General features: G+C 43.1%; 1 protein-coding gene across 17 annotated transcripts in view; it reads right to left on the bottom strand.

The window, feature by feature from the left end:
* Nucleotides 1-21,368, bottom strand: part of Rbfox1 (RNA binding fox-1 homolog 1) — a 1,049,790-nt gene that overhangs the window by 345,010 nt on the left and 683,412 nt on the right. For 3 of the 17 annotated variants that reach the window (XM_051181386.1, XM_051181370.1, XM_051181380.1), the window contains exon 1: nucleotides 11,812-11,982. The exons of the other annotated variants lie outside the window; for them this stretch is intronic. In XM_051181386.1, the coding sequence (XP_051037343.1) occupies nucleotides 11,812-11,910 (99 nt within the window). In that variant the 5' untranslated portion in view covers nucleotides 11,911-11,982. Of the gene's footprint in view, nucleotides 1-11,811; nucleotides 11,983-21,368 lie in introns of those variants that run through there. 17 annotated transcript variants of the gene reach the window in all.

Genomic DNA, 21,368 nt, shown 5'->3' with positions numbered 1-21,368 from the left:
GAAACACTGGCACATGTAAACATGTCATAGAATGTAAAGAAGCAGTTCAGAATGAAAACAAACCAAGACAAACTAAACCATAGAACTGCTCTCTGAGCATATGATGAAAGAATTCACAACTCCAAATAAATCACACGATCATAACATCTCTTTTGACACTTAAAGGCAAAACAAACAAACGACCTCTAGGCTTAAAATCAGAGTGTTCTAGGACTCTATGGCTCACTTCACAGAAGTTTCCTAAACCCAGCATTCTAAGCCCACATAATAAACACTCCCACTCATGTTCAAAACAAGACAGAACTCTTTCTGGTGAGTAAATGAAATTGTAGTAATTCTTAAAAAAAAAAAAAAAAAAAATGCCCCAAATGCCATTGTTTATAGAGCAGAGGAAGCCAGTGTTGGCTTGCAGTGAATGAGTGGTCATTAGCCTTCAGCTAGCTCCCTTTCTGCCTCCTCCTCTGCAGGTTCTGATGATGCAGAAGGAAGGGGATTCTAATGGGGTTTGCATCTCTTTATGCTAATAAAGTAGCGTAGCCCATTTTAACGGGCAACACCGGAAAGCAAACGCATCAAATGAGAAACAAATGGGGCCAGGAAACTGCCAGGAAGCCAACCCCTTTACCCTGAAGCGCCTAAGACCAACTGCATGGCCTCCTTCATTCATTCTTTATAGAAAGGCAAAACATCCCTCCATAAGTGAGTCTGATTCACACACACTTGCATACACGCGCACACACATACACACATGCACTCACACTGTGTAACCATGCACACCATCTCAGAGCTCAGAGGCAGTAAAGTACTGGGCTTTTGATTTATGAAGCAGCCTTCACAGCATCTAGCTAACAACATGGCCAGCCAGGACCCTACTCCCTGAAATGCCTTTATGAACAGGACAAGGCCCTGCTCGCAAACAAAAGCAGCGGTGTGGCTTATAAATCATTAATACAGACAGAGTCAGGCAGGGACTGCATTCCCTGTTAGTTGAAGAGCTTTGGTTCAAGGCGGGGCTCTAGGGGCTGGAATTGGCTTTACAGAAACACACTCTATCACTGTCTGGGGGCACTGCCTACTAGTCCCCCACTTTCTCTTTGAACCCTCTGCCCAAGGCCAACTAAGTGCCCTTACGTACAAACCAATAAACCTAATGACTTAAGACAAAATCAGCTGGCTCATGACTGTAATTCCAGTACTCACAAAGCTGAGGCAGGAGGACTGTCATGAGTTTGAGGTTATACCACATTATGAGTGTGAGGTCAGTCTGGGTTATCAACTGAGAACTTCTTCATAACTAACAGATTTCAGGGTCTTCATCAAGGAGAAAGGATGCTCATATCATTGCCTTTTCTAATGAGTTTTTTCCATGTAAAGCACGGCTGAACAGCACCCTGGTTAGTGAAGCTGTGTATGGACAGGCAGCCTGGCACAGGCTTCTTAAATCAAGTTCTACCAGAAACCTCCACAGCAGGGCCAGGCAGGACACCAGGAAGTACTCACTGAATATCAGTGTCTCTTAGGGGTGGGGTGGGGTGGGGTCTGGAAAAGCACTCCATGGCTTTAAACATCACCTCTCCCACCTAAGTCCCTTGGTTTTTTTTTGTGTGTTAAAGAAGGAAGGAAGGAAGGAAGGAAGGAAGGAAGGAAGGAAGGAAGGAAGGAAGGAAGGAAGGGTAGGTGAAAACTGAGCAGGACTTACTATTACACAACTGTAATCCTAGCACTAGGAAAGTTGAGGCAGGATGAATGCTATAAGTTGGAGACCAGATGGATTATACAATAAGATGCTACCTCAAAAGAAAAACGATAAACAAATAGAGAAATGATACGTAAATATACGGACTCCCTAGGGGCCTGTGTGCAAGATTAAAAGGGAATTCATATAAATTTGCTGAGTCACCTGCTTACTACCCAGGACTACATAAATGTTATTATGTCACTATTTTAATTATATCATTGTCATCATGGTGCTCAGGACAGCAAAATTCTCTGGTCCCCTCAATGAGTGGGGGGGAGGGGGAAGAAAAAGAAAGTATGAGGAATTCTAAGTTTGACACAGAGACCCCTAGTGGAAGGAACAGAAATTGCACCAACTGGCAAAGACTCCGTTCCCTTCCTGCTCCTGCTTCCACAGCTCCTGGGAATCCTTAGAGAGGAAAGAGTTGGGAGGTGGGGGTGGGGGGAGAAAGCAAAAAAAAAAAAAAAAAAAAAAAAAAACAAAGGAAAAAAACAAATGCATAGCTTTCTGAAGATTATCTGGTTGAGCGAGCCTGTCAGCTCATGTAAGCAGAGGCAATGGATGGGGAAGCCAGGGCAGAGCTGTCCTAGGAAGTGCTTTTGTGTTTCCAGAAATGCCTGGAGAGACCCAGATGGAATCCCTTACACCTTGCTCTTATGTTCCCAGAATAAAAGGAACAAATGATCAGACAACAGGAGATCTTCTCCTTCCCACAAGACTGAACTGGACCTGTGTGTTTTATCAACCCTGGTGCTTGTTATGGCATCTGAGTCAGGGCCCCAGGCACCCCAACTACACCAAGACTCCTCTGGATGCCCTACATGTGAGCAGCCACTCACCATGTTGAAGCCAATTGGATTCTGCATCAGCATGTCCCGAATCTCCAATACGAGGACACAACGACATTCTGAATAGGAGTAGATGAAGCCCTGCAGTGTGATTCTGTCAGCTTTTGAAAGTAAATAACTCTGCTACTGACATGAGCAAGATGATTTTTACTCCACCTCTTCCTGCCATGGAGCATTCCTTGAGCTAGGCAGCCCTATCACATTCACCAGCAGCAGAATGAAGGACCCAGAGGAGCAGGGAAATGAGCAGACAGGATGGGTGAGAGACCCAAAGTGAGTCAGATTCCTGGCACCTGTAACCTCAGCAGGCCACAGGAACATCAGTACTTCCATTCAGGAGAAATGGCAAACAGAAGTGGGCAGTTCCCAGGAGCAGGCCCTATGTTATCTTAACACACTTATCCATCTCCTTAACATCTACGTGAGGATTGGATTTATTTTTTTCAGTGTCTTGAGCATCTACAGGCTATTTGTTGTGTTTCAAGCCCGAGTGGTGTCCCACTTCATCTCACCAAGAACAATATAAAATGGCCATTCTCATCTTGATTTTTTTCCAAAGAAGCAATTAAGGTCCAAATCAAGTTAAGTGACTTGCTCAATTCAGTCAGATCAGCTCCTGAATAACCATGTTAGGACTAAGTCTCAGAGTCTGATTTCTGCTCAGGGCAAGAGACACCTGCTTTTTGCAAACCACGTTTTAAAGGGAAAGCTGATACCCAGGCTTCTAAAGGGAGGGAACACCAATCTTTGAATATGAATGGGGAAGACTCTGTCTGTGCCCAAGATTCCACAGTTACTGCTCCTTGTTCCTGAACTATTCCAGGAGAGGGGTGTCATCTCTCAGCCCAAATCTTCTCCTGACAGCTCAGCACTACCCAACCCAGGCATAGAAAGCAGTTCTCCTGGAAGGAATACACAGATGCTTGCTGCTATTTCCACTAAGAAAACTCCAGTTCTCCAAGTGAATCCCAGGCAAACATCTGCCCCCAATGAGGGAAAAGACCCATTAAAGCCAAAACCCTCTTTGTAGTTCACTCCTGGGTCCAGGGAAATCTGAGGCCCTTAAATCCTAAAGCTGCTGAACTCTGTTCCATAGCTACAGAAGGAAAAGGAAAATAGTGATTAAGCTGGGAACACACACTGGCCTTCTGAACACTTGGCATTCCCACACTCCTTCCTAACTGGGCACAAATGCATGGTAAACAGGGCTTTGATAAGCCCTAGGGGCCACAGCAGCAGCCTTCTGATCCAGCCCACTGTTACAAAGTCCTCTGTATACTGTAAACATTAAATACTAGGCTGTCTTTCCTTTGCTATGGGCTACTATCTGGGCAGAGGGGAGGAGAGGTGATAAAAAAAAAAAAAAAAAAGGGAAGTTGGCTTGCTCTTTGCATATTGAGTCACAAGATGGGAAAGAAGGAAGGAGTCATTCCAGCACAGGAATGGCAGAAGATTCCTAACACATGCAATGGGCCTGCAGTATTACATGGACGGTGCACAGGTAAATATTGGTCTCCCAGGGATGGGGGATGGGGGAGCCCTGAGATTTAATTACTGAGGGCATCTGGCACCCTATGGGAGTTCAATAACCACAGAATGAACAGAGTGTAGTGGTGGCCCAGGCCTGTCATTCTAGCAACTAGGATGATTGAGTTAGGAGGAATGAAAGGTCAAGGCCAGCCAGGGCAACTTACTAAGACCTTGTTGCAGAATAAAATGTAAAAAGAGGCCAGAGAATAGATGAAGGCCAATAGTAAAGCACTCACCTAACATGTAGCAGGCCCCAAGTAACACAGTAAATGAGCATATACATGCATGCGTATACTGTGTGAATGCTACAAACTTGGAATCAGTGAGCAAGCATGGGAGTGACTGTTTCTATGGATCCTGGAAGACTGTTATCACCACTATGATTTGGCAAGGGTACTGACCATCTTAAATGTAGGTTCATTTCAAAATTAGTGAAGATATGTCATCTGTGGTAATGAGGTTGGTAAAAATGAGGAAAGAGCTGATTGAATACTTAAAGGTGGAGAAAGAGTGGCCCTGCTTGCCTCAGTCTCATTGACTTACCCATCCCTTATGCCCCTTGACAAGATTACAAGGTTGCCTTGGGGCCTCTTGGCAAATATCATTTTTTAGGAGTCTTGATCAAACTCTCCTCTACCTATGGTCCCTGTTGGGTCTACACCTCACAGACATCATTCTACAGTTCTGGAATGATTTTCTTTTATTAGGTCACCTTACTTTAAAAAAGAGTGAGTCTACATGACAGACACTGTGCCTCCCATATTCTGTCCTCTAGAGACTGAACAACACTGCTGCACAAAACCATTTCTACTGGACCACATCTCTGGGTATGTATGTGTGAGATTCCCACGCTGTCTTCCGTAGCTGAGTGTGTGTGTGTGAGAGAGAGAGAGAGAGCGTAACAGAGAGGGGGGGAGAGAGGGAGAGAGAGAAGAGGGAGAGAAAGGAGAGAGAGGAGAGAGAGAGGGAGGGAGAGAGGGAGAGAGAGAAAAGAGAGAAGAGAGAGAAGGAAAGAGAGGAGAGTGAGAGAAAAGGAGAGAGACAGGAAAAGAGAGGGAGAGAGGAGAGGGGAGAGAGAGGGAGGGAGAGAGAGAGGAGAGGAAGAGGAGGGAGAGAGGGAGAGAGAGAAGGGAGAGGGAGAAGGAGAGAGGAGAGTCATGTGTGCTTGCTGGTGCATGAAGGTCAGAAAACAACCTGTTCCACTCCTCAGTCTGCCTCCCCAGTGCTGTGATGTTTAAACATGGGCCAACAAACCTGTTCAGTTCTGCCCCCACCCATAAGTGTTAAATGCTAAGCACAAGCCTTTATATTTGGGCAGCAAACATTTTGCCACTTTATCCACCTGACCCCATTCTTGCACTTTTCTAGAGGAGTAGACTGTTTTCTCTAGCTTCTCCTAGGCCCGGTACCCTTGCACCTCAGGTCAGGGAACCAGTACCTCTCCAGAGAATCTCTGAGCCTTCCCCACAATTCTCTTCATCTCCTACTTTATGCTCCCCAATCTGAAGCTATTTTCTGGGTTCATCCCTATCCACATCCATCTTTTACCAAAGCCTCGAAGCCTCAGCCCACAACAGTAAGGATACTTTTTAACATACTGAAATGTTAAAAATACTTAGAAATAATTTTCATGTAAAAATGACTATACTGTACTGGTACTATATAGTAGAGAGTGGTGGTCACTGTCTTCCCTTGTCTCATCCTTCTGTTTTGTCCAAACACACACATTCATCTATTTTTCTCTTTACTGAACAGCTACACCTACTGAGATGTAGCCCTGAGGCATTGTGGGTGAAATTTAGGAAAAAGTTGAAAGACCACAACTGCCTATCTCACTGTAAAGCTCAGAAACATTGCTCTGGGAGCTGGCAGACATTTATTAAATAGAAGAAATGCAGATCAACAGTAGAGGAATTCAAAGGAAAAGATCACAGGCAATGGACAGAAATCATCTTTTGTGCTTTCTCAGGCAAACAATCAGAGCTTCAATACGCTGGAAGAACAGAGACAACTATAAAAGCCCAACTTGCCAACCATGTCAGGGGGCTGGGAAGTCCAACCATAGCACTTTTCTAACCTTAGAGAGTGCTCAGCTATGGAATTTGTCTTGTAAGGACAGACTGTGACCACTGCTCATTTCCCCAGCTGACTTGCATTCAGCATGGTAAACAAGCCAGGGCTCTTCTAAGCTATTGTGCTTAAGAGCTGACCCTATTTGACACAGACTCCTCCTCAATAGAGCCAGGAGAGGCAAGTCACATCAGGGTGACAGCCAGAGCCCAGTACTCAGTCCTGAAAGATTCTCTCTAGCAGCACTGGAAATAGGCAACTTTATTGATGAATGGACCTTTCTATGCTTTTCTTAATTGAATTAAGCAGCACACTGGGATACCTCTCCCTGTCCATTAAAGAAGTCTCTGCAGATGGGACAATTACATCCGTGTCTGCTGCTCCTGCTCTTTCTCGGGATGATGCCCCATGGCCATCACCAGCCCCCTTAAGCACAGATGCGCCAACCTGATTTTGTTTACTATGCCACAATGTCTTTCTCTTCCAGACTATGATTTGCCTGATAAACTACACTGCTTTTTACCAGCCAATATGAATAAACAAGCATTATATTTTCTCTTGGGGCAGGGAGCTTGGTGAAATGAATCAGAAACCCCTAAAAAACAATGGTCTACCCTCAGTATATCAGCTACCGGACAATCACTCAAGGGCCGGCTGTAAGAAAAACAGATGGTGTGTGAGCACTAATGACATGGGCTTTCTCCATTCCCAGCTCAGGCAGAGCTGCTGGCTTGCATGTTCTGACATACAACCTACCATGAAATGGCAGGCAGAGAGAGATGGCACAGGAGACGCCCATCTGTGGACAGACAGATGCATCATGGTTTCCACAATTGAAAGTCACTTAAAGTGGCTTTAACAAAGAGGCAATCCAGGTAAGCTTGCAGGCAACAGGAAGGAATGGAGCCCATTTCATGATGCCTTTCTCTCCTTGGGGGTAAGGCAAAGAATCGCCCAGTTCACTGGATGCTGGCTTTCACCCTGTTCAGACAGCTCGACCACACATACCTTCTCTCTCTCTTTAGTAAAGATCAGAAAATCCAGCAGGATTCGTTAATCAAAAATTTTATAGCAGACAATATCTGAAGACACGGCAGGCAGACATCTCACGGCAAACAGCTAGCAAGGCCTACAAATGTGCTCATTCTAGCCACTTAGATCCCTTTAAACAATTCAGACATGAAGATAATCTATCCTAATTCTTTTCTGAGTTATTGACACTATTGACTGCCCCCAATCCACAGCACTATCTAATAAATCAGTACGGGATTAAGCCAAGAAGAAAGAATGTGATAAAGTGTCATTTGTCCCCTCCGTAAATCATCAGATGGAGAGACACAAGGGGAGTTAACTGCGGTGAGAATTGAACTTTCCTATGCAGCAATAATTGTTACGCCTTGCCTAATGTGTCCCAAATTTATAACCATGGCCGGTGCATAGAAGCAAGCTCCTGCAACAACACCACCATCTAACTTCCATGAGGGAGCCCTTCTACCCCAGTGAGTTTCCACACTGAGCAGCACTTTCTAATTAAAGACAGAAAGGGCTGATGTGCGGGTTTCAGTTCAATTGCTTTCGATCTGAAGGTGTCCACCATGAGCAATGGCTTCATTTACCAGGAATTACCCTTTGTACAAACCACTTCACTATTTAAAACAAAGCTCATGCATCACCATTAGGTGGGGAAAAATGACCCATCTTTTGATATTGACAGTGGTGTGGGCCACTTTAGAGGCCCCCTTTTCCTCCCCTCTTTAATGTGGATTTTAAGTATTTGACTCATTGTTAAATTTGGGCTGATTAAAAGGTTGGGAGTGAACAGCACTTGACAGATGAGAAGGCTTCGTGGAACAGAACTGGAGACAGGGAGGGTGGTAAAGGAAAAGGCGCAGCGAGTTCATATGCTACTGGTTTTCTTTATAGAGTGGAACTCTGTGCAATATACAGCTCTTGAGGTCTGGGGTCTGAAGTGTGCATCAGAAAACAAACATAATGTCGGCCCCATCCTTAGTATTCCTTACCAGGAAATGGATACCTGATGTTTGTTCACCTTGATTTAGGAGAATGTTGTTGTTGTTGTTGTTTTGTGTGTGTGTGTGTGTGTGTGTGTGTTTGTGTGTGTCTGTCTGTATGTGTGTGTGTGTGTGTGTGAGAGAGAGAGAGAGAGAGAGAGAATGCACATACTGTTTTCTATTAGGCAAACATCTCCTTTGGTCTCACTGATAATAAACTCCAAATTTGGAACTGATATTCAGAATTCTCCCTCAAAGCAAAAATGTTTAAATGAATACCCAGTCAGTAACTCTAGAGAGATTTTGTGATGGAAGTATATACAAGCTGGAAGTCAAATTGTGGGACAATGTCATCCTCAAAGGAGCCACAGAAAAGGGCCACTGCAGTGTATCAAGGACAGAGGCTGAAGCGTGTACTTCACCTCAACAGTGAGAAGAAAAGCCAGCTGCTTCAGCAACCCTTCATCCCTTCTATCTAGAAGTAGGCTATAGTAGTAAACCCATGCAATATGCTAGCAGTGTTTAAGTGTGCATGAGTGTACACGTGCATATATTTGAAAGATGACATCATTGGCTGGATTATGTAGATGCCAAAAGGACAACCAAGCTTTACCCTGTCTCACATTTTCAAAAGGAGGAGAAGAAAGACAGAGAAAAGAGCTAAAAAGAAGAAATCATAAACTTCAGGAAAATATTTATATAAAGGGAAGTATTAGAAAATGTAAACAAATGGTATAAAATAAGCCAAACAATATAAACACTGAAGATACCACTTCACAAATAAGCTATTTGTAGCAAAGGCATTACATTGTTTTCATTTGAACATTCACTGTATGTTCCCAAGGCTGGGGCATCCTAATTGATTTTTGTGTTCCTGAGTTGTCTTAAGGACAAAGCTGAGAGTATCTAGAAAGGAATGGGTTGTTAAGACCAAGGCCAATGAAAACATATAACCGAGTCATTTTCCTTGAGTGTTGCGTAGGAGAAAGTCCCTATAAGACTTCATTCTTATATTTCATTGAAGACCCAGGAGTCCCCAACATAGGAGGTCATGTGCATGGATAAAAACAGGATGAGAAATGATTCACAAAAGATTCAGATTTTAATTATTTTTGTATGTAAACTGCTGATGAGGATGACAGTGGTTTCTGATACATACCTTTTTCCTACACATAAAATTAAATGCTTCTACTGAAGGTATTGCTAATCATAAATAAAGCATGATTCATTCATCTATTTGATGAATATGCTTTGAAAGTATGAACTAGCTCTCTGCTCATCAGATACATGGATACATAATACTAGCTATAGACAAATAGCAGAAAAAAGTATAGTGGTTCCACACAGGCAGAAGATGTGTAGTCTGCACTGATATGTGGCCTGTGGAGATTAAAGGGATTGTCTCCTCTGTAAATCAGGCAGTTTTCTGACCTTGACTTTGAATCATGACATTAAAAGGTCAGAAGAGATGACCCCAAGGCACAGGTCTTTGATAGAGAATTTTTAGAAAGTGTAGTGGTGGTAGCTAAAAGCCTTGATTGCAAATAGGACAAGCAAAAATAAATGTCTGCCTGTTTTATACTTCAGAATTTCAGTAAACCTCAGTTAGGGGCACAATTCTGTCACTCGCAGCACCTGTTCTGACACCATGCCTCACTCAATTGTGAGAACAACTCATTGAGACCTCATTTCTACCTTCCTGGCGGTGCTGTTGATTTAGTTGCCTTTAAATATTTGTTATGGCTGTCTGCATTTGCTGTGAGGCCCCCTCTCCATAGCAGGTGCATTCCACGGTGGGAAAAGCCTTGGTGCCACACGATACATCCTTCCTATCACAGAATAGATTCTTGTTCAAAGCCACTATCTCCTTCGTAAGTTCTTCAATGAGCAAGCCAGTTTAATGATGAGACAGAAATACAGATTAGTGAAAACACATAAGCACCATAACAGTGGAAGCACTGAGAACCCATAACATTCTACATCTTAAATAACATTATTCCAATTGATTCACAAGTAAAAGGAAAGACACAAATACAGAATAAAAAAAAGAACAGTTACTCTAATAATTTGATTCAATCCAGCTGATGTTTAGCAACTGAATAAGTGCTTACTATGATGTTTCTGTGACGAATAACCGATGTAAAATGCACAGATACTTGACACACACTCACAGAGGAGGCAAAGAAAGAGTAGATGTTGGTGAATCATGTATTATCAATAATGTTACAAATATCTTCCTAAGAGACAGTTCCTGGCATGATTGACTAAACGGGAAACAAAATAAAACAACTACAAGTATAAACCAATTTATTCACAACATGTTTTTAAGAAGCTGTTCTCAAAAAGAGACTAGCAGCAGTAAATATGAAGAAGAAGAAATTGGCAACCGAGCTGATAACAAATTACCCCAATGTTCAAAACAGAATCCCTGACATTTTTATGAAGACATATATTCCTGTAGCACAAATTAAAATGGGACATCTTGGAGGAAAGGGGATCATTTCAACTCTTGCAAAGGAAGTTTGGTTCACACACACAATGTAACCAATTTCATCCTTAAAGTGAATTCATGGAAAGGCAGGCAAAAGGATTACCCCCAGTGAAAACTTCATAGGACTGGACAGAGTGAGTCTGGTCATGGATTCCCACCAGCAGACAAAACTCCTCTAATTTTGCCAACTCACAGTCACAGACCCCACCCCATGATACAGCTGCCCTGCCTCCCCACATGATAGTGTTAGGTGGTTTCCAAAGCCCTGTAGTATTGTACTCAGCAGAAGCCTTTCTAGTAAGAGGGAGGAGGAGACCCATTGAGGCCCAGAACAGACACTCAGAGCAAGAACTGAATCCAAAAATTCACAGCTGTGAACTGGGTGGGAAGGAAGCCAACAGACATCTGGGCAAGAACATTGTTAGGGAGTGGACAGGCCAGGGGTATAGAAACAACCAAAGGAGTGAACAAAACCACCCTATGATCGGGCCAGTTAAGACTGCATCTACCCATGCTCACCTAATGCTGGGGAGTTTTCAATGAAGATTGGGCAGGGGGGATGTCAAGCTCCAGAAATTCCAGTGTACCAATTCTTGTGGAATGGATAGATACCACAGACAAAGTTAACAAAGATCTCTATCTCTTCTCTCTCTCTCTCTCTCTCTCTCTCTCTCTCTCACACACACACACACACACACACACACACACTTGCACCATACATGCACACTTTATGTCAATCATTAAAACAGCCAAATTAAAACTATAGACATCAGGATGTTTTCACACAGCCTCAAACTCTCTCAACATCCTAACATCTCCCCTCACCCCACCTCTGGGACTTCTGACATGAGAAAAGCTGCTCACAAGAAAAAGCCAGTTTTTTTTTTTTTTTTTAAATTCCCGGTCCCTGAGGCTGGGAATCAGTGTTCACAAAGTATTCAGACAGGTGAATTAAAATAGCATCGTGGCTTAACGGAAAACCAGAGGCTCCCACCAAACCTCGTCCCAATTCTCGAGACCCCCCCACCCCCCACCCCCACCGCACAGCCCACTGAAGCGGTACCCAATCTGGCCAAGCTGACAAGGAGCCACCGCCACCGGAAAAAGAGCCGCGCGTCTTACCTGCTGTAAGTACATAAAAGTCAAGGCACACGAGAGCTGGGGACACATGCCCACGTTGGGGAGTGCCACGCAAGTGGCCCCCGTCAGAGGATGCTGCATCGCGATTCTCAGGTGCCCGTAGAGCGAGAGCGGAGATGCTCACATACAATCTACAATCGCGTTGCTTTTTTTTTTTTTTTTTTTTTTAAACCCTCTTGCTAGTCGCTAGTTTTTTCTTTTTCTTTTTCTTTCTTTTTTTTAAATTTTTGCTGATTATCTAACTCACACAGCAGTGGTTGTCCCTCTTGCTCTCTCTTCCTCTTTCGTCTCTCTCTTTCTCCCTCCCCCACCGCACCCCAAGAGAGTCCCTCCTCCCTGGCTCTCCTCGCCCTCGGGTTTGCTAGTACCCAGCGTTCATCAGCCTTCAACTAAAGAGACTTGGAGAGGCTGGGAAGTAATGTTGGCTTCCCCTGGCTTATTGGGCCTGTTGTTGGAGCGCTCTTAAAGTGGAAGGTGCCCCTCATCCCACCCCCGCTATCCCCTAAAGGTGACAAGAATGGGCAAAGTCGACTTCTATGAGAGACACGGGTTAGGATGCCTTGATAGAGACGCTAAAGAGGGAAGAGGGAGAGATGGAGTAGGGAAGGGGGGAGGAGGGGGGAGGAGTGGGGGATTGAGGGGAGAGGGAAGGAGGGAGGAAGAGAGAGAGGGGGAGAGAGAGAGAGAGAGAGAGAGAGAGAGAGAGAGAGAGAGAGAGAGAGAGAGAGAGAGAGAGAGAGAGATTTTGACTCACAGCTTCACCGTAGCTCATTCGCTTGGTGCTGCTGCTGGGAGTCTTCTCATTTGTCAAAAAGGTCCAGGGGCAGGGTTGTGGGTTTCTTTCTTTCTTTTTTTAAAAAGGACTCGCCAAAATTTAAATTTTGCCTGCTAAAATCCTCCGATGGGAGGGAGAGGGAGAGCGAACGTATGAGCGCTCCACATCTCCAGCAATCAAAGGAGCTGGACCATTAACAAGACTGCTCAGCTGGGACCCTGAGGAGCCCTGGAGATTTTCAGCCGGCGGTTTGTTTGCCTGACTCGTTGGCAAATAAACACAAGAAAGGGATTCCCCTTTTGTTAGAAGCTTGGGGGTGACGGACACGCCAGGGGTTGGGGTGCTGTGCGGGGGGGGGGGGAGGTGCAAGAGAAGGAGGTCTCCCCCCCACCCCGCCGTCCCGCTGCTCTGGGGGCACTGCTTTCTCCCTGGAATCAGCCTACCAGTGGCAGGCAGCCTGGAGCGGTGCGGCTTAACCCCAGAATACATGCAGCTGTTACACTAAAATGCCAGCCCGAGGTGAATGAGAGGGGCCTTCTCCCAGCCTAGAACCCATTGCGCTTCTCAAATTATAAATACATCGAGTAGGCAAAAGTCCCTGTCTTCTAAGAGATTACTGTTATTGATGCAGAGAGCAAATTGAAATGGTTTTATTTTATATTTTCTCCTCTTGCCTGGCCTCCTTGGCCAAATTAACATTCCACTCTTGCAGGCGAATCTTTCCTCCTCCCCTTTATCTTATGAAGTAATAATTATTCATTAGTAGATTTCGTTAGTCTTTATGCAATAAAAAAGGAATGTGATCTGTGAATTAAGAGAAAATATGAAGACTCTAATTCGTCCTTGATTCACACAAGGGGGGAAATCCTGGCAATAGTAAAATCATGATCAAGAATAGTTGCCATATTTTATATCGACTTCTTTTGAGTCAGTGATCGGGTTTCTTCTTTATTCTCAGATTAAGGGTCCACTAGATAGTATCCTTCCCTGGTTGCTAGGTTCCCCGGAAGAATTCTAGGTGAAGATTGGTACCAGTTCTGCAGGACAGATCTGGCCCCTACATGGGAAAGACATCTCTCAGGAGGGGACACTGAGGCAGGAGGATCCTGCGATTGGCCTCTCTAAAAGGCCATCCCCATGGTGTTTCCCACACATTCCTAGCAGAAGGAAGCCTTCTAGACTGATTCCTCAACTTGCAAGACACAATTCACTTGGCAGACTAATCAAAATGCTTTATGATAGGAAAGAAAGGAATGGTCCCACAGTTCAGCGCTGTTCTTCTCAAATGTCATCAAAATTATGGCTCCACTGTGTCCCAACCTGACTCGCTGTTCATGTTGGCCTTCCACCTTGTGAACCCACTCCTCCAACCACTTTCTGGGGGTCTCTGTGACCTGTCAACTCTACAGGCACTCAGTAGCACGTTTAAGCTGGTCAGAGAGGCTGGGAGAGCAAAGGGCAAGTGCTCTTGTGGCTGCTTAGGGGTAAGAGGGCTGGCAGAGGTAATTCTGAAAAATGCTTGCTGATGATGTCTAAGAAATCAATGGCATTTGTCACACAAGCTCTGATTCACACAGACCCCCCCCCCCAATACCTCTCTCCTTATTTTCCTTTTTTGTATTTAGTTTGATTTTGTAACTCCACAAACCATTGAGAAAGAATGAAAGACCAGAGATCGTGGCTTTCCAGTCTCTCTTGCCTTACCAAGCTCTTTCTTTTGCTTCAAGCATTTTTTTTTTTGAACAACAGGTTTTATTTTATTTATTTATTTATTTATTTAATTTTTTTTTTTTTTAGTCTGACAATGGAAAAACTACAATGTTCCAAGAACAGGGTAGAAATTTTTCTTCAGCTCATTTTCATAAGGAATGAGATAAGTAAAATCTGTCACTTTAATAAGACCATATCTGAATGGTTTAATGAAAAACAAACACATCCTGGAAGGAACCACTAACAGCTCTCTCCTGCCAGGAGCCCTGTTTCTTCCCAACATGAAAACTCTCAGCAGGGACTGAGTTCTTCAAACCAATTTTGAAGTAATGGCCCACTCTTCCCCTCAGACTTTAGTCTTGGAGTCAGCCACATTGGGAATCTGATAGTGAAGCAATGAGCTTGCAGCCCTCCTAAAACCATGCCAAAATTATTTGGAGGCAGATTCTGTTCTCCAGCCCAACCGGCCCAAATGTCCCTGCACAGTGTGAACGATCACTGTCACTAAGTGCTCTCTTCAGGCACACTTCGGCTATAAGAAGCCACTTGAACAGAGCAATGCCTGCTTCCCCCCTGTGGATAACATCAGTGTGGAGCATCGAAGGACCCCACATCAAAGGCATATTCTTTCTGGGACTATCTATTTTTGATATACTGATGACAAAACTTGAAACTTTCTAGATGGCATACAGGAGTGACAAATCTGAACCCCTTCTCAATGACATAGAAAGGAAATTCTTTCTACGTCATTTTGTGGGGGAAGAGCAGGAAGAAAATGTGATTGTTTCTTTCTACAAAGAGTCTCTGGCACATGAGATCACTTGCATGTATGTGCTGTCTGTGTGTTCAGGGGCTGCCCTGCTGGCTTTCAGCTACAAGAACCCTTAATTGAATGGCTATAGATGCCCTGTAGGAAGCCAGAAGGCTTAAGGAAAAAAAGCAAAGAACAATAACATTTTCAAATAGTGCTTTCTTTGAAAGCAACTGCCCAAGTTCTTATTTAACCCAAACAATAGTGTTTGCAACGTTTTTCCCTCTCCCCCAAATTTGTCAGTGCACTAAGAGAATGAAACAAGTCATTCCCATCTTTCTTTCTTATTATAATTTTCTAAAACTGGCAATACGGTAAACCTTGCATTGAAGGAGCAAGAAGGAGTCTGGTAAGATGGAAGGAAGGACATTTGGATGCAGTTCATAAGTAATTCAGACCATGGTGTTAGATCAGTGACAATATCAACACGAAGCTTAGCCAAAGATGAATCTCACTTCCAAATTTTAACACACATAACTACATATTTTCAACTTTAGGTCAAGTAACAGTAAAAGAAGCCTTTTCAGAGAATTTTATTATTTATTATGTGTATCCTGAGCATCACTTTGATTGATGGCCTTGCAAACACTTGAATGCAATTTAGTTAGTATTAACCTCACTCCAGGGGCTGTCCCAGTCCCTGAGCTTATATTCCAGTGTGTGTGTGTGTGTGTGTGTGTGTGTGTGTGTGTGTGTGTGTGTGTAACAATAAAGATAAGCAAGTAAACTTGTACCATAACAGAAAGGAGTGGGTGCTGCCAGAAAAGGGCAGGAGACAAGTCAGATGAGAGGATGCTGAAAGTCAGGGGTGGGAGGCTGCAGTCAACACTAGCAAGCTTGCCAACTCTGTAAATTGCAGTGTCAGCCTTCAGAAAGCCCCCTGCTTCCTGCCCTTTGCAATCTGATTCCAAGCCTCAGGGTTATCTAATAGATGGATTTTGGAACTCTCTGGGGTCCATCCACAAAACAGCAGTGGGAAGCTGGCACTCCTAATGCTGCAAAATTGGAGAGATTTTCACCTCCATCTTTGATTACTAGACATGCAGGGTTTAATGCACTGCCTGAGAACACAGGATATGCTCAGACAGTACTAATGTTAAAGGATAAATGCATGGCTGTCTGGGTAGTTGAATGGATGGAGGGATACGATAGGAACTTGGGTTGCATGGCATCTTGCTGTCTATTTCCACTCAAAAAGCATGGATTCCTAGACCTGGCTAGCCTTTCACTTCTATGTACTTTAAGTTGCCATGTGGCCTCAGTCCCTGATGCTCCCTCCAAGACACTCTGCAAAAGATCCATTTTCACACACTGTTCTTCAGATGAAAGCATCCCTCCCTATCACTGAGTCACTGAAGATGCTCCAGCACAGACTCACTCAGATGAGCTCATTCTGTACAATGGGCTGCATCTCGGGCAGAGCCCATTGCAACTTCTTAGTTACAATTGCTTTGCTTGTAAAGACAGGGTCGAGCCTAGAGATCAAATTCTGCCTGTACAAAGAACCCTTAAACTCCTGGAGCTTTCTACCCTGTGTGTGGGCTGTCAGTAAGCCTCTGACTAAAAATAAGCCACACTTGCAAAACAAGAACAGAAGCACAATCTATACTCAGATCGCAAGAGCACACACTACAATATTTTTCCTCTCTGTTACTTTTCAATTTTTGTTTTTACAGTTTTAAATTTTGTGATACAGGGTCTTACTATGTTATTATATAGGCTCACTTTGCAGACACAGCAATCCTCCTGTCTTGGTTTCTCAATGGCTAGAACAGGAGGTATGAGCTACCAGATTCAGCACACAAGTTTTCTTTTGGGAAGGTTGATGCAAAAACATTAGAAATTCAAGGTCATTTTCTACTACCTTGGACATTCCAGGCAAATCTCAGTTATTTGAAATGCTGTTTTGCTTTTTTGTTTGTTTTTTTTAAGAAGAAGTAAAATTAAAAATAAATTCTAAAAATAAAAACTATGTCTATTGTGACTGTTATTACCTTTTGCTCAAAAGACTGACAGTAATTACCAAATAACATTCACCAAGTTCAAAGATAAAATGCCTACCAATAATAGTAAAGTTGAAGTAAACATGGAGAGATATAAAGTCTCACATACTTGTCAGGAAGTCAAAATTGGTTGAGTTTGGAAGATAATATTTTGGTATTGATTATCAAAATGTAAAATGTTCCTATCTTCCCAGGGAACTATTCCAGTCTCCTATACCTGCACACTGAAATAGTTGTGTTGAACACAGATGTGTATGTGTGAGGATATTCACTCTCATGTTGCTTATAAAGGCAAATGACACAAAGCAATAGAGGAAGGGTATTTAAAGTGTAACTGCCATCCACACACCTGTTAGAAGGAGCCAGAAGCATCTGCATTTGTCCCTTGGAGAAATCACTAAGAAATTATTTTAAGAAGCTTCAGAATATACAGAATAACATTTCTGTGTGAAATCAAATAAAATAGCAATAAAAGTCCACAACAGGGGCCTGGGAGATGGCTTGGCAAGCCTGATAACTGGAGTCTCAGCCCCAGAACCAAGAACTCCTATGCTAAGACAGGAAGTAAATGTGGAATCCTTAGGGAAAGCTCATAGACCTGACAGCCTGGGATATGAGGCACAGCAACAGGAACAAGGGAGACCTTGTCTCAAAGAGCTGGAAGGAGAGAAGTGATTCTCTAAAGTTATCTCCTGACTGTCATGTTTGCCATGGCATACATACACTTGTGTGTGCTTGCATGTGTGTGTGTGTGTGTGTGTGTGTGTGTGTGTGTGTGCATGCGAGTGCGCACATGCTTGCGCACACACACACACAGAGTGGTAATTTAAAATTAAAACAATAACAACACAACAAAAGTCCACAATTTATAAACAGTCAGGGGTTATACATGTGTGAATGTAAATACACATGCATGACAAATGCATAGAAGAAGGCCTGGAGAACTAGGGCTAAAATAATGTGTTTATCCTTAGAGTGAAGGGGGATTTGATTTTTATTTTGTACACATTTGAGTTGCTTGGATTTTCACAATGTGCCTATATATAATTGCCTTTGAAATAAAACAGAACAAATATAACTATTGCTACCTCATGTCTATCATGGTTGTAATCATGAAAGCTACAGGTTCTAAGGCTAAGGAGACTGCACATCCGTTGAGAATATGAATGGCTCTGGAAGAGGACAGAAGTTTGAGTCCCAGCACCGATATGAGAGAGCTCATAACTGCCTGTAACTTTACCAGCAAAGTATCTAATGCCCTCATCTGATGACATACACACACACAGACATGCATGTATATGAGTCTACCACAACACATATGCATTTCATATATGCAAGGATCTGGCTTCAGTCCTCAGCATCCCCCAAAAAGAAAAAAGAAAAAAAATTCTAGGTGAAAGGTTTCAGGATCTAAAAACCCCATCTTTTCCCTGCTCAATGACAAGGAAGCTCTGGGGTATAAAAAGGTATCCCTTCTTTTTTTCCCCTCTGTGGTTGTCTCGATAGCTCCTATTGTGGGGACTCACATGTAGGACATTAGCCTCTGAACACGGAGACTGTCTGTGTCACTGGAAGAACCTGCTGCATGGCATGCAGTAGTATGTTGGTGTTAACTTCTATACATAACTGTCTACACTGATTACATGTTTTAGGGTGAACATACATAACAAAAGAAAGGACAGAGAAAAGGGACTTACAAGTCTTCCCAGGTTCCCTTGATGCTATTGTTTCAAGGCAAGGCAAGGCAAGGAACACAGAGGCCTCTAGGCAGCCTCTGGGAAATACCTAAAATCTCTAAAACTGTTGTTGACTCTAGTCTATGCCCTCAAGACGTTCCACCATCTGGTGACACTGAAAATGGCCAGGGGCAGGAAGAGGAGCCACTTACTCTGACAGCAGTACTAGGATTTGATGAAGCTTTGCTAAGTCTTCAGAATTGTCAATTGGGTTTAAATCCAAGTTTGGTACTTGTAAGGATTGTCAACCTGGGCAAGAGGGAGTATCATGCTGGTTTCTTCTTCTGTAAAATGAAGACAATAATGAAGGGATCTCCCTGAGCAAGCTCGTTATTTCCTACCCTCCTCTCTAAACAGAGGCTGTTAGAATAAAATTTAAAACAGGGAGTGCATGAAATTAACAACTTTTACATTTGTGGCCAAGTTAGGAGGTTCGTATACACAACACACACACACACACACACACACACACACACACACACACACACACACACACACAGACACACACACACCATCTGCTAGCTTCCTCACTTCAAAAAGAAAAGGGCATTTTACACCCAAAAGCAAAAAAGCAAGAAGGACATAATCTCAAAATAAAGGGCGGCCTTTCAAATTGATTAAATTTAGGTCTATTAAATTTTTCACTAAATTGCCCTTGATTTTCTCATTTAGCTGCAGTCTGTTGGAAATGCCATTTGAGGAGTCTGATGAGCCTGTGGGTCAGCATTTGGGAACCACTGAGATAATGAACATTAAGTGCTTCTCAGCCCAGGCACCCACACTCTTAGGATCAGGGATTCTTGGTAAGTGTCATGGGGATGCTTGGAAACAATTAGCAGCAGTACTCACTGGGCCTGAGCAAGTGTCCTCTTGCTGGTTCTCTGCAGCACAAACCCCATGCCCTTCCCTGTTCTGAGCATTCTGACCCACACACAGATCAGCTTGACTTTCTCATAGAAGAGGTGTCAGAAAGGTCAAGGGAATTGATTATGATGGATCACCAGAGTTTATTCACTCTCTGCAATGACACAGCCCTGTTCCTTCAAGGCCACCCTATAGCATAACTGGGATGAAGCACACGGAAACTCTCTGGTTCATGGTAGGGTATGCAGTACACTGCATAGGGGACTATCTTTGCAGTTCCACCTCATGGGACTCAGTGCTCATACTTCAATATCTGATAGCAAATACCTATTGAGAGGTGGATAAAGCACTATTGCAGAGTGCTTGCCTAATATGCACATAACCCTTGGTGGGGTTCATAGCTCTGCAGAAACCACTCATGGGATGGATACACACCTTTAATGCCCACACTTGGGAGATGGAGGCAGGAGCATCAGACATTCAATGTCATTCTCTCCTAATAAACAAGCTCAAGGTCAATCTGGAATGTGTGAGACCCTGTCTCAATGCCTGAACAAAATAAATAGTCTAGTGACTTCTAAGCTCTTAAAACCTCAGTTCCATTCTATAATGGAGGATAGTAATGTTGTTTTTAATAGTTTGTTAAAAAGTAAAATATAGATATAACATAAGGTCTTGAGATCAGAACATATGTCCTAGCAACAATACCAATCAGCAGAAAGTATTATTATGACCTATTTTGATTATCATCCTCTAGTGAGTTAACGAAACAGAATTTATCCTTTTTGTCAAATAAATAAGTAAATAAATCACATATAAGACCAGTAAAGTCAATGCATTGACAGGATGCTGAATTGCAAGTGCAATTTTGTTTTTGAAAAGGTTTTTGAATAACATGGCGTTATGGAAAAATGTATAGACATGGCCTTTTGGCCCTGGATTCCATTCTTTTGTTTGTTCCTTTGAGGTTTTGCAGTTGTGTTGGGGAAGACATGGTATACATATCTCAGGCTAGTATCAACTTCACTATCCTCTTCCTTCAGTCTTCCAACAGCAGGAATTACAGACATGTATCATGCTGGCCTTGAACTTACCACATAGTTCAGGCTAATCTTGAACTCACAGGCTCCACTCTTCAGTCTCCTGAGTATTAGGACCAATATTCTCAGCCCTGACCTGATTTGCTAAGTGCATGACTCGACCTTGCTAACAAACCAAATGTTCACATTAGCCTTCATCTGCTCTCTTCCTATCCAGCTTTTCAGATAACCTATAAGGTCAATTCCCCTCTGTGTTTTGGAGAGGGATTGGGTAACATATTCTAGAAGATAGCTTATGGCCAGATGGCAACTAATTGTTTTGTTTTTACCTTTACCAAACCCTGTAAGATAGCTTTTGAAGGCTCTTAACAACATGTGTGAATATCCAAGGTTGAAATGAATGTATACTTACTTGTAAATAGGGAAGAGAGTAGGGTTTCCATTCAGGTTTTAAGAACAGAGTCAAGGATTATCCCTCAAATTATTAGCTGTACCAGGAGCAGCAAAATGTTGCTTCTAAAATAATGCCAGCATAGTTGTTACCATTGTCTCCCTGACCACCTTTATCTTCATCATCACCATCAGCATTCAAGTCTTTGT

Source organism: Phodopus roborovskii, unplaced genomic scaffold, assembly GCF_943737965.1.
Source record: "Phodopus roborovskii unplaced genomic scaffold, PHOROB, whole genome shotgun sequence".
In the NCBI taxonomy this organism is placed as follows: Eukaryota; Metazoa; Chordata; class Mammalia; order Rodentia; family Cricetidae; genus Phodopus; species Phodopus roborovskii.
Note: the sequence above shows the minus strand (reverse complement) of the source record. Positions and strands in the feature narration are given on the sequence as shown.